Source organism: Bombina bombina, chromosome 1 (genome assembly GCF_027579735.1).
Source record: "Bombina bombina isolate aBomBom1 chromosome 1, aBomBom1.pri, whole genome shotgun sequence".
Classification (NCBI taxonomy): domain Eukaryota; kingdom Metazoa; phylum Chordata; class Amphibia; order Anura; family Bombinatoridae; genus Bombina; species Bombina bombina.
Window position 1 is genome coordinate 432361978 of NC_069499.1, and position 14249 is coordinate 432376226.

The 14249-nt window shown below is 38.8% G+C and overlaps 1 protein-coding gene across 1 annotated transcript in view; it reads right to left on the bottom strand.

Moving 5' to 3' along the window:
• Positions 1 to 14249, bottom strand: part of SLC38A11 (solute carrier family 38 member 11) — a 285424-nt gene that overhangs the window by 231940 nt on the left and 39235 nt on the right. Inside the window, exons 4-5 of the mRNA XM_053712811.1 lie at positions 12309 to 12443; positions 4668 to 4733 (exon numbers count right to left, since the gene is read on the bottom strand). Of these exons, the coding sequence (XP_053568786.1) occupies positions 4668 to 4733; positions 12309 to 12443 (201 nt within the window). The remainder of the gene's footprint in view (positions 1 to 4667; positions 4734 to 12308; positions 12444 to 14249) is intronic.

Sequence of the window (14249 nt, forward strand, 5' to 3'; positions counted from 1 at the left end):
GCTCTGTTTATGAAATAAAAATACAAATACCCACTAACATACAAACTCCCACCCCCCCAAACCCACAAAATTAAAAAAAAAAACTATCTAAAAAACCTAAGCTACCCATTGCCCTGAAAAGGGCAATTGGATGGGCATTGCCCTTAAAAGGGCATTTAGCTCTTTTACTGCCCAAACCCTAATCTAAAAATAAAACCCACCCAAAAAAAACTTAAAATAACCTAACACTAACCCCAAGATGATCCACTTACAGTTTTTGAAGTCCCACTTGAACGATCTTCATCACGGCAGAGAAGTCCTCATCCAGGCAGCGAGAAGTCTTCATCCAGGCTGCCTCTTCAATCTTCATCCCGGCAGTGAAGTCCTCATCCAAGCGGCAAGACGTCTTCATCCAGGCGGCCTCTTCAATCTTCAACCAGGCGGCATCTTCTATCTTGATCCCGGTGGCGTGGAGTGGGTCCATGCTGAAGACATCCGGCGCAGAGCATCCTCTTCATACAGTCGCCGCCGTACACTGAATTTTCAATGCAAGGTACACGATCAAAGATGGCATCCCTTGCATTCCTATTGGCTACAAAAATTGAATCAACCAATAGGAATTAGAGCTGCTAAAATCCTATTGGCTGTTCAAATCAGCCAATAGGATTTAAGCAGCTCTAATTCTATAGGATGATGAATCAGCCAATAGAATGAGAGCTGCTTAAATCCTATTGGTTGATTTGAACAGCCAATAGGATTTTAGCAGCTCTAATTCCTAAACAGAGCTGATTTTAGCAGCTCTAATTCCTAAACAGAGCTGATTTCTTTAGGGCAATGCCCTACAAAAGGCCCTTTTTAGGGCCATTGGTAGTTTATTCTAGATTAGGTTTTTTATTTTGGGGTGTTTTTTTTTTAAATGGCTATAAGGATAGGAATAATTTTTATAATTTTTATAATTTGTTTGTTATTTTGTGTAATGTATTTTTTTAGGGGGTGTTTGTTTTTTTGTAGCAAAAGAGCTGTTTAACTTAGGGCAATACCCTACAAAAGGCACTTTTAAGGGCCCTTGGTAGTTTGGGGGTGGAGGTTTGTATACTGTTAGGGGGTGTTTGTTTTTTTTGTAGCAAAGGAGCTGTTTAACTTAGGGCAATGCCCTACAAAATGCCCTTTTAAGGCCCCCCAAAAGGCCCTTTTAAGGGCCCTTGGCAGTTTGGGGGGTGAGGGTTTGTATACTGTTAGGGGGTGTTTGTTTTTTTAAGCAAAATAGCTGTTAAACTTAGGGCAATGCCCTACAAAAGGCCCTTTTAAGGGCCCTTGGTAGTTTATTTTAGATTAGGCTTTTTTATTTTGGGCTGGGCTTTTTTTTTAAACGGTATTAGAATAGGAATAATTTGTATTTATTTTTTGGATAATTTTATTACCATTTTTTGTAATGGTAGTTTTTTATTTTTTGTAATGGTAGTTTTTTTATTTTTTGTAATGGTAGTTTTTTTTTTTTTTTTTTTTTTGTAATTTTAGGTTTTAGTGTAAGGTAGGTTAGGTTTTATTTCACAGGTAATTTTGTATTTATTTGAACTAGGTAGTTAGTAAATAGTTAATAACTATTTACTAACTAGTCTACCTAATTAAAATAAATACAAATTTACCTGTGAAATAAAAATAAAACCTAAGCTAGCTACAATATAACTATTAGTTATATTGTAGCTAGCTTAGGTTTTATTGCACAATTAAGTTACTTTGTATTTAGATTTAAATAGGTATTATTTAGTTAATAATTGTAACTGTAATTTAGCTATATTTTATGTTAAAGTTAGGGGGTGTTAGGTTTAGGGTTAGGTTTAGGTTTAAGGGGTGTTAGGTTTAGGGGTTAATATAGTTTAAATTAGGTTGTTGCGATCGGGGGGCTGGCGGTTTAGGGGTTAATAGCTTTAGTTAGTGTCGGTGATGTTTTGGAACGGTGGTTTAGGGGTTAATAGGTTTAGTTAGTGTTGGCGATGTGGGGGGTGCAGTTTAGGGGTTAATAGGTTTAATTTGTGTCTGCGATGTGGGGGGTGCGGTTTAGGGGTTAATAGGTTTAGTTAGTGTTGGCGATGTGGGGGGTGCGGTTTAGGGGTTTATAGGTTTAGTTTGTGTTGGCTATGTGAGGGGGTGCAGTTTAGGGGTTAATAGGTTTAGTTCGTGTCGGCGATGTTTCAAAACGGCAGTTTAGGGGTTAATAGGTTTAGTTTGTGTTGGCGATGTGGGGGGTGTGTAGTTTAGGGGTTAATAGGTTTAGTTTGTGTCGGCGATGTTTCAGAATGGCGGTTTAGGGGTTAATAGGTTTAGTTAGTGTCGGCGATGTGGGGGGTTGCGGTTTAGGGGTTAATAGGTTTAGTTCGTGTTGGCGATGTTTTGGGACGGTGGTTTAGGGGTTCATAGGTTTAGTTAGTTTCAGCGATGTCGGGGAACGGTGGTTTAGGGGTTATACCTTAGACTTAGAGTTAGTGACGGGGAACTGCGGTTTAGGAAGGAACAATGAAAAATTCCGAATATGAATATTGAATCAGAAAATTTGGAAACATATTTATTCATTTTCGGAATTTTTTTGGATGTGCCGATTCGGCAATTCGGATGCATCCGAATCGCTGAATCGTCCAAGATTCGGCCAAATTCCGAATTTGGCCAAAACAAAACACACATGTCTAATAAATAGTGCTCCACTCATAATCTAGCCCAGTATCAGAACATTAGCTACAATTCAATGTTTACTTTTAGCTAACTGGGAGTTCTTTTTTCTGTGCCATGCATGCACAACAATAACATGCATTTGTAAATATACTACACATGCATCTAATTATTTGCACAGACTATAGCGAGCCGTAAGGGCAATGCTTTAGATTGGCCAGTCAAGATGTGTGTCATAAAAAAATGCCGCAAGAAGAGGGGCCAGATGTGGAGCTCAATTAGTAAGCAGAAAGATTTTTGATGAAAGCACATTACGAGTATCACAAACAAACAAAACAGTTATTAGATGAATTTGCAGTAGCACTTCTAGTAGCTATATTACTTGAAACTAGTAATATATATAACTTTGCTGCCTTTCCAATGTTTAATGAGAGGAGGAAAAGGGAAGAGAGGAACAAGAGAAGAATTTTGTGGTGCAGAGGGACAATTATTTAAGTTTACCTGCTGGTGCTACAGATACAAAAAAAATCTATATATAAATGATTCTGCGTATGATTACTCTGAATCGCTTGCCAATGCACATGTACATCTTTGAATTGCTATTATTATTATTACTATTAAAAAAAAAGTGAGTTACATGCAGCCTATAGATTGAAGGTTTACCAGTACTGCTCTATAAATAGGTTGGATGAAGCAATAATTTAAAATCCTTTCATGTAATAATTTCTAAAAATATATACAGTATATATTAAATACAGAATAGAAAATCTGAGATTTGTACTTAAAGGGCCACTGTAAGTAAATATTTTCTATGCCTGTTACTAACTAACTACCCCAAATACACTTTTTATCAATAGCATTTCATTAACATATCTCTACCGTATATCAGAAATCTTGTCTGCAAATTTAATTGTTTTTCAAACCCACTCCGTGGGTATCCTTTGCTCTGTACCAATCCGTTTACAATACCTAGGTTTCAAAATGGCGCTTTAAACACAAAGTTATTGGTTTAAGTATTTTGAACATGCAGTGCTGAAAATAGTGGGCAGGATAACGTGACATCATCGGCGAATAAAAGATATAACTTTTAGAACGTTATGAAACTTCGTTTTGGAGAAAATATAGGTCAGTAGGTTTTAATTAATGTTTATTAACTTTAATATGTTAGTTGTTTAGCTTAAAAATTATAACAGAAAGTAATCCTTTAAACTTTTAACAACATGGACCCTATTTATCCAGATGCAGATTCAGCTTTGGAGCTCATGAGTGAGCCTGCAGTTTATAAAGCATCAATCTTAAGACCACTGTTTCTCAACATCTCTCCCAGTTTAAAATTGATAGTCGCGTCAGAGCAGTGGGCAGCAATTATGGGCTGGCTGATTCCCTAATTGGGAACATGTCTGCCTGCACATTAATAAATGGAGATCCATGTATTTTTTTAAATATATATTAGACATGTCAATTTGCTATTTACAGGGAAAACACGCTAGGAGCATGCCAATATTAGATTATTTATGTATTTAAAGGACCAGTTAACACAGTAGATTTGCATAATCAACAAATGAACGATAACAAGAAAATACAATAGCATTTACTCTGAATTTCAAATGAGTAGTAGATTTTTTTCTAACACATTTCAAAGTTATGTATATTTCCACTCCCCCTGTACCATGTGACAGCTATCAGCCAATCACATCAATGCATATACGTATAGTCTGTTAGTTCTTGCACATGCTTAGTAGGCACTGGTGACTCAAAAAGTGTAAATATAAAATACTGTGCACATATAAAATACACATGTGCAAATATAAAATACTGTGCAAGTAAACTGGAAAGTTTCTTAAAATTACATGCTGTATCTGAATCATGAAAATTTAATTTGACCTGAGTGTCCTCTTTAAGCAATGTTTAAAGGTTTGAACCACTTTTTAAATAATTATTTACAACCCCTGCCCCCCAAACAAACTTTTAACTTGAATCGAACCCCCCCCCCATGCCAGCTACATGAAATAAACATTGCTCACCTCCAGGGATACGTTGAAATATTTTTGGCAAAATGTCTCCTGTTATTATGTTATAGCTAATCATTGCTGGAAAAGGAAAAGAAACAAAAACATATGGAAAAAATATCATTATTGCAGCTAAAGATAGATGACAGAAATATATAACATTGTTCCAATTTCTTACTAGAATCACAAAAACAAAATTTACGCTTACCTGGTAAATTCATTTCTTTAATGGTGGTGAGAGTCCATGAGCCATTACTCCCGAGATTCAACTACTGGCCACTTGGAGGAGGCAAAAAATCCCAAAGCTTTAAAAACACTCCCTCCCACCTCTCTGGTATTCATGTCTGATGTGTAGCCTAGAAAGCAGAAGTAGAAATGCAGAAAATGTCAACGTAGGGAAAATGAGGTGCAAACAAATATGAAAATGAGCAGGTCTTGTAGACTTTCACTACCATTAAAAAAATACACAAACAGACAAATACTGTAAATAAATGTTAAAACAGTAAATAAAATATTTGGAAACAATGTAATTGGGACCTTGTAGAATAAAGTCTGAGACATATTAGACAACCTTGGGCAAGAAGTATTAAAGGACCACTAAGCACAGCAGGGGCCCAATCCGATATGCAGCGTCGCCCGCAAATGCAGGCGACGCTGAATTTTGCGCTGGTTTGGTATCCTATATACAGCGTAACCTAGAAGTTACGCTCGTATATTTCTGCCGTCGCCCGTAGTTTTTTGGGCCATAGGCAGGTATACCAAACCAGCGCAGTTTGGTATCCAGTATACAGCGTAAGGACTTAGGTGGCGAAAATGGAGAAATCTTACTCCATTTTCACCTTGCCACAAAAAGCAGCCGTAGTAAGCCTTACGCTGTCTATTGGAGCCCCGTAACTCCCTAAACTAGCTACAAAATAAACCTAACACCTAACGCATGCGCAATGTCTATCTACCTGTCAACCGCGATCTGCTAAATAAAACTAACACCTAACGCATGCGCAATGTCTATCTACCTGTCAACCGCGATCTGCTAAATAAACCTAACACCTAACGCATGCGCAATGTCTATCTACCTGTCAACCGCGATCCCCTGCCGCAATCCCTAATAAAATATTTAACCCCTAAACCGCCGCTCCCGGACCCCGCCGCCACCTACATTAACTACCCCCTAATGTGATTCCCCTACACCGTCGCCAACTATATTAAACTACCCCCTAAAGTGAGCCCCTTACACCGCCGCCATCTACCTTACCTACCCCCTAAAGTGAGCTCCTACCCTGCCGCCATCTATTTTAAAATTATTAACCCCTAATTTAATCCCCCTTCCCCACCGACACCTATATTAAATTAATTAACCCCTAATTTAATCCCCCTAACCCGCCGCAAGCTATATTAAATTATTTAACCCCTAAAATACTAAACTATCCCTACCACTAAACCTAAGTCTAACCCTACAAATAGCCCTGAAAAGGGCTTTTTGCGTGGCATTACCCCAAAGTAAACTGCTCTATTGCCAGCTCTTAAAAGAGCTTTTTGCGGGGCATGCCCCAAAGAAAACTGCTCTTTTACCAGCCCTTAAAAGGGCTTTTGGCGGGGCTTTGTCACAAAGTAAACAGCTCTTTTGCATCTAATCTAAATCCCCCTACACCGCCGCCACCTATAATAAATGTATTAACCCCTAATCTAATCCCCCTACACCGCCGCCACCTGTATTAAACACATTAACCCCTAATCTAATCCCCCTACACCGCAGCCACCTATATTAAACACATTAACCCCTAATCTAATCCCCCTACCCCGCCGCCAGCTATATTAACCCTAATTATATTAGGGTTAATATAGTTAATATAGTTATTATATTATATATATTAACTATATTAACCCTAATTATATTAGGGTTAATATAGTTAATATCGTTATTATATTATATATATATTAAGTATAATAACCCTATCTAACTCTAACATCCCTAACTAAACTCTTATTAAAATAAATCTAATATTAATATTATTAATTAAAATATTCCTATTTAAATCTTTACTTTAGTTTAGTTAATTGTATTTTAGTTTAGATATTTGTAGTTTATTTAATTTATTGATAGTGTAGGTGTATTTGTAACTTAGGTTAGGATTTATTTTACAGGTAAATTGGTAATTATTTTAACTAGGTAGCTATTAAATAGTTATTAACTATTTAATAGCTATTGTACCTAGTTAAAATAAATACCAAGTTACCTGTAAAATAAATATAAAGCCTAAAATAGCTACAATGTAATTATTAATTACATTGTAGCTATCTTAGGGTTTATTTTATAGGTAAGTATTTAGATTTAAATAGGGATATTTTAATTAATAATATTAATATTAGATTTATTTTAATAAGAGTTTAGTTAGGGATGTTAGAGTTGGATAGGGTTATTATACTTAATATATATATATATATATATATATATATATATATATATATATATATATAATATAATAACGATATTAACTATATTAACCCTAATATAATTAGGGTTAATATAGTTAATATATATAATATAATAACTATATTAACTATATTAACCCTAATATAATTAGGGTTAATATAGTTAATATAGCTGGCGGCGGTGTAGGGGGATTAGATTAGGGGTTAATGTGTTTAATATAGGTGGCGGCGGTGTAGGGGGATTAGATTAGGGGTTAATGTGTTTAATATAGGTGGCGGCGGTGTAAGGGGATTAGATTAGGGGTTAATACATTTATTATAGGTGGCGGCGGTGTAGGGGGATTTAGATTAAATGCAAAAGAGCAGTTTACTTTGTGACAAAGCCCCGCCAAAAGCCCTTTTAAGGGCTGGTAAAAGAGGAGTTTTCTTTGGGGCATGCCCCGCAAAAAGCCCTTTTAAGGGCTGGCAATAGAGCAGTTTACTTTGGGGTAATGCCACGCAAAAAGCCCTTTTCAGGGCTATTTGTAGGGTTAGAATTAGGTTTAGTGGTAGGGATAGTTTAGTATTTTAGGGGTTAAATAATTTAATATAGCTGGCGGCGGGGTAGGGGGATTAGATTAGGGGTTAAATAATTTAATATAGGTGGCGGCGGGGTAGGGGGATTAGATTAGGGGTTAAATAATTCAATATAGGTGGCGGCGGGGTAGGGGGATTATATTAGGGGTTAAATAATTTAATATAGGTGGCGGCGGGGTAGGGGGATTAAATTAGGGGTTAATAATTTTAAAATAGATGGCGGCGGGGTAGGGGCTCACTTTAGGGGGTAGGTAAGGTAGATGGCGGCGAGGTAGGGGCTCACATTAGGGGGTTATAGATTTAATATAGCTGGCGGCGGGGTCCGGGAGCGGCGATTTAGGGGTTAATAACTTTATTAGGTGGCGGCGGGGTCTGGGAGCGGCGGTTTAGGGGTTAATAACTTTTTTTATTATTAGGAGAATGAGGGGGGATAGCGGATAGAGGGTTAGACGTGTCGGGCTATGTTTGGGAGGCGTGTTAGACAGTACGGGTGATTTCATACTTTAGTCAGGTTTTGTAGGCGCCGGCAGTTTCTAAAGTGCCGTAAGTCACTGGCGATTCCAGAAATTTGTACTTACGCAGATTTCTGGACATCGCTGGTTTGTGAGACTTACGGCACTTTAGCCTCTGACGGCGCCATATATAGGATAGCTCGATATGCAAGCTGAAACTGCGGGCGGCGGGGGTTCCCTCGCTTGCGCCGCAAACTACGCTACATATCGGATCGCGCCCAGAATAGCAGAAACAACAAATGCACACATGAGTAGTAGATATTTTATTCTGACAAATGTCAAAGTTAGTTTTATGTTCCTTTCTATTGCATCATGTGACAGCCATAAGCCAATCACAAAATGCATATATGTATATTATATGAATCTTGCACATGCTCAGTAGGAGCTGGTGCCTTAGAAAGTGTGCATATAAAAAGATTGTGCATATTTAGATAAGGGATGTAAATTGGAAAGTTGTGTAAAATTATGTTTAATTTTGACTTTAGTAGTGATTTAAAGGAACAACCTTGTGTAATAATCCAATAATATAAAAGGCCAGTGTCAGGGTGCCAGGAATCAGACTGAGACGAGAAGTGCAAAAATAATCACACCTGTATTAATAGCAAAAAATAATAAAAAGTCCACAAGTCAAATAACAAGCCAGGAATCAAAACTAGAGCTGGTAGTCAGACGAGCCGAGTCAGGAGCCAAAGCGAATAGTCAGACGAGCCGGAATCAGGAACAAGGAAAACAGCAGAGTCAGGAACAAGCCAGGGATCAGGAACCAGGAAGGACGTCAGGCAGCCAGGTAATACACAGGAACTCTCACAAACAGGTCTGAGACAACGCAAAGGCAAAGCATACTGAACAGAGGCCCTTTAAATAATAAGTGATGACATCACAATTCTGAGACTGCATCCTGTCTCACATGGATGATGCACACCAGTCTGGCCATAAAAGGAAGTGCAGGAATTGAGCAGAATCCCCCACAATGTACCATAGTCAGGAAGAGAGGTGAGTAAAATGGCTGCCAGCAGCACATGGCAAACACAACAGGGAAAAAACCCTGACAGCCAGGTATGTTTGTCCGAAGCTGTCATGCGCAGTAGAGATTTCACAAGGACATACCTGGCCGTTAGGATCAGACAGCAGCTGCAGAGAGGCTTGACGGGAGCTCCGTGATGGGGCGTGGCCGGGCACGGCCATGGCAAGGGGGTGTGGCTGGATGGGCGACCTGTGATGGGGGCGTGGTTGGTGGGGGTGGGTGTGTTCGTTAGAGAGAGAGCAAAAGAGAGGGGAGAGAGAGCAAAAGAGGGGGGAGATGGAGCAAAACGGGGAGCAAAAGAGAGGAGGAGAGAGAGCAAAAGAGGGGGGAGATGGAGAAAAAGGGGGGAGCAAAAGAGAGGAGGAGAGAGCAAAAGGGGGAGAGAGAGCAAAAGAGATGGGGAGAGAGAGCAAAAAGAGGGAGGGAGAGACAGCAAAAGAGGTGGGGAGAGAGAGCAAATGAGGGGGGAGAGAGAAAACAAAAGAGGGGGGAGAGAGATCAAAAGCGGGGGTAGAGAGAGCAAAAGAGGGTGTAGAGAGCGAGCAAGAGGTGAGACCGTTATCCTGCAAAAAATGGCCCATGTACACAGGCTTTAAGACTAGTAGTAATAATAATGCAGTGCATAAAAGTGTAGCCCAGCAAAATAAATATACCTTACCCTTCAGTAATAAGACATTTGAAAAATGGCAGTTACACTCAGCAGCAAATGAACAGTTGAGGAATTTAAAAAAAGAAAGCGAAATAGCGCAGTTACTAACAGTAACTGCTGTGCTAATTCAGTGCACAAAAAACAAAATGCATAAATAGACTCCACCTCACATTGCCAAACAGTTAAATCCTTTTTTACTGTGTATAAAACAGAGGGTATAACGTTGCATTAAGATTAAAGTCTCATGTAAATTAGCTGAATAGAAATAGCAGCTATAAACACATAATAAAGTTTCCATAATTACTAGACTAAAAGTTTATGTTATAAAGGTGAAATTAGTCTGTTACATGTGTATGTCCCCTGGCTACGATGTACCTCAAAATTGTTGCACCTACTAATAGCTTGTTGGATATGTGAGTGCAAGAAATTGCTGCACTTACCTCAGATGCACCCAATCTACCGTGCATAGTGGCTGCAGGAATGTCTGCTTCTAGTAGAGAGCCAATCCAGTGGTTTGTACATTACAGCAAAGGGTCAATGTAAGAAGTATATTGACGACCCGAACAGGAAGAGGCTCTTTCAAAGTGAGTTATTATGTCACTACCCAATACTCCAGTCTCCCCTCTGTCTTTCAGTAGCAGCTCTCTGAGAGGAAAATGGGCCTCAAATCGGTCTGAGGACCCATGTCAATGAAGAATCTGGAGCACCTCAATTATTCCCCTTCCTTCTATGCAGGCAAAGGGGACCATTTATCAAGCTTTGGATGGAGCTTGAGGCCCGTGTTTCATATTTATCAAATGTAGGCTCGCCAGAAACAGCAGTCCAAAGATCCATAACCATACATCGCTGCAATTCAACCCGATCAAGTAATATCGGGTTGATTGACACCCCCCTGCAGGGGGCGGCGTTGCACCAGCAGCTCACAAGAGCTGCTGGTGCAATGCTAAATACGGAGAGCGTATTGTTCTCCGCATTCAGCGAGGTCTGCCGGACCTGATCCGCACTGTCAGATCAGGTCTGCCAGACCTTTGATAAATATTCCCCAAAGAATAGACTAGAATACCTACAATTCGCCTCCTGCTAGTGGCCAGGAGTTTAATCCCAGGAGTAATAGCTCTTGGACTCTCACCACCTTATAACTTTTTCAGATAGCTAAACATAATAGCCCAGATTTGCAAGTGGTGCGCTAATGCTAGTGCGGGAGACAATAAGCAGCATTTTATATATATATATATATATATATATATATATATATATATATATTCAATAATTGCACTCTCTGAATTTGAATCACAGCAATCTTTAATGTGCGACGTTTCAGGGCATTCACCCCTTCCTCAGACTGAGGAAGGGGTGAATGCACGAAACTTCACACAATAAAGATTGCTGTGATTCAAATCCAGAGAGTGCAATTATTGGATTCTAGTATGTAGCAGTTTTGCACCCTGGTACTATATTCTGAAGCGAGTGGGTGTGCGCTATTCCTCCAGTGTGTGTGTGTGTGTGTGTGTATATATATATATATATATATATATATATATATATATATATATATATAAATATATATTTTAAAATAGAACATTTTCTTCTAAGTGAAGAACATAGGCTTTAACAGTTAGCATTTATGAGCAATAACAATGTATCATTCTAGGCCACTGGTTTTCAAACCTGACCTCGGGACTCCCCAACAGGCTAGGTTTTTTAGGATTACTTTGGATGAGAGCAGGTTAAATATCTATGTTTACGAAGCAGCTGATTATTTCACCTGTGCTCTAGTTCAGATGTCCTCAAAACGTGGACTGTTAGGAAGGCCTGAGGATAGGTTTGAAAACCAGTGCACTAGGTCAATGTTTATACTATAATCATATAGGGAACAACACAAAGCCACACCAGCATACCTAGGTTATTTACTAAAGTGATCATAAGTCTCCACATTTAAAAATAGGTACCTGGGTGATTTGTTATCTAAATACTAAAGTAAATGCCTGGCATGCTTTAATTAATCATAGTTGCCCAATATAGTATAATTACCATGCTATAATAGAGCATTTCCCTGCGTCTCCAAAAATGGGGCTCTTTACTGATCACATTTATTGTGTTCAGGGTACAATATGGCACTATCATAGTAAAAAATTGTTTAAATATTATATTTTAATTTAAGCAAATTTGTTCACTTGTAATGGATTTTATAAAAAATGAACAATAATTTATTATATACTACAGTTTATAGTTATTTAACATCCCCCATTAACTGATATACATGTCTGAACATTCACAATATCCCTTTTTAATATGGTTAGGAAAGCATTTTTTTCCCACTAATTTAAACAATGTATTGTAAAATGTACGTATATAAAATATTTCTGTTTTTCAGGCTTATGGAATCTTGCCCCTATCTACTAATACAATCAGCCTGTGATTAACCAATCGGTAAACCAATTGCGCAATATGAAAAACAAACATACCAGCAAAAGGATATAAAAACTGTAAAGCAGATAAAATAATGTATCCTGGAAATCCAAATGTTTTGCTAACCAAAGACTGGTATGTGCTGGTGCCAGACATTGCTCCTCCTTTTATCAACAGGATCATGGAACAATCTAAAAGAAAGAATAAACCCCCAGTAGTTATCTTTTTAATGTAGCAAAGTATGTAAAAAAAAGATGTAAGATACTTTAGTTTTTCACAAGCAGGGAGCAAATTCAGATGATTTCAGTGATAAACATTTTGAGCCCTCTGTATTTTAGTGAATAACTAGGAAAAGTTCCTTAAAGCTACATTAAAAACCTCCTGCTTTTGTGTAAAAATTGTGCTTATTCTATTCTCCCTAAAGAGGCCACAAAGCAAATTCAGTAATTTAGGTATTTTACATGCATTAGATTGTCAAAACCAGCTATAGATTTGCAGCATTTTGGGCGAACCCCCCCCCCAAAAAAAAAACCCCATAGGTTATAGAATTTGATATTTAGACTTCTTAGGTAAAATGGGGCAAGCTCAATTTGTTTCATTTCAATTGAATGACTTTTCTTTCATGTAATTGGCAAGAGTCCATGAGCTAGTGACGTATGGGATATACAATCCTACTAGGAGGGGCAAAGTTTCCCAAACCTCAAAATGCCTATAAATACACCCCTCACCACACCCACAATTCAGTTTTTACAAACTTTGCCTCCTATGGAGGTGGTGAAGTAAGTTTGTGCTAAGATTTCTACGTTGATATGCGCTTCTCAGCATTTTGAAGCCCGATTCCTCTCAGCCTACAGTGAATATCAGAGGGATGTGAAGGGAGTATCACTTATTGAATGCATTTTGAAGCCCGATTCCTCTCAGCCTACAGTGAATATCAGAGGGATGTGTGTCCGCCTGCGTCCGTCTTTGTGACTGCTGCTTCATAACTGCTGTTTCTGGAGAGTCTGAAGACTTGCCAGAAACAGGGGCCATCAAGCTCCATACTGAGCTTGTTAAATAGAGCCCTATCAGTTTCATATTTGGGAAAAAAACTTTGCCTCCTATGGAGGTGGTGAAGTAAGTTTGTGCTAAGATTTCTACGTTGATATGCGCTTCTCAGCATTTTGAAGCCCGATTCCTCTCAGCCTACAGTGAATATCAGAGGGATGTGAAGGGAGTATCACTTATTGAATGCAATGGTTTTCCTCTCGGGAGATCTATTTCATAGGTTCTCTGTTATCGGTTGTAGAGATTCATCTCAGATCGACAATATACTCTCATATTCCATTACCTCTACTGATAACTGTTTCAGTACTGGTTTGGCTATCTGCTATTTGTGGATGGGTGTCTTTCGGTAAGTATGTTTTCATTACTTAAGACACTCTCAGCTATGGTTTGGCACTTAATGCATTAATATAAAGTTCTAAATATATGTATTGTACTTATATTTGCCATGAGTCAGGTTTATGTATATTTCCTTTTGCAGACTATGGGCCATATTTATCAAGGTCTGGCGGACCTGATCCGACACTGCGGATCAGGTCTGCCAGACCTCGCTGAATACGGCAGAGCTTCTGGTGCAACGCCGCCCCCCCCGCAGACTCGCGGCCAATGGGCCGCCAGCAGGGGGGTGTCAATCAACCCGATCGTACTCGATCGGGTTGTATTGTGGCGATGTGTGTCCGCCTGCGTCCGTCTTTGTGACTGCTGCTTCATAACTGCTGTTTCTGGAGAGTCTGAAGACTTGCCAGAAACAGGGGCCATCAAGCTCCATACTGAGCTTGTTAAATAGAGCCCTATCAGTTTCATATTTGGGAAAAAAACATATTTAGGAAAATATTTTTCTTACCTGGGGTATAGTCTTATTTCAGTTGATTGCTTTTTCATTAAATTTCGCAAGCAAAATTAGGCTTGCGAGGGCGCAAAATGCCGAAGTTTATTGCGTCATTCTTGGTGCG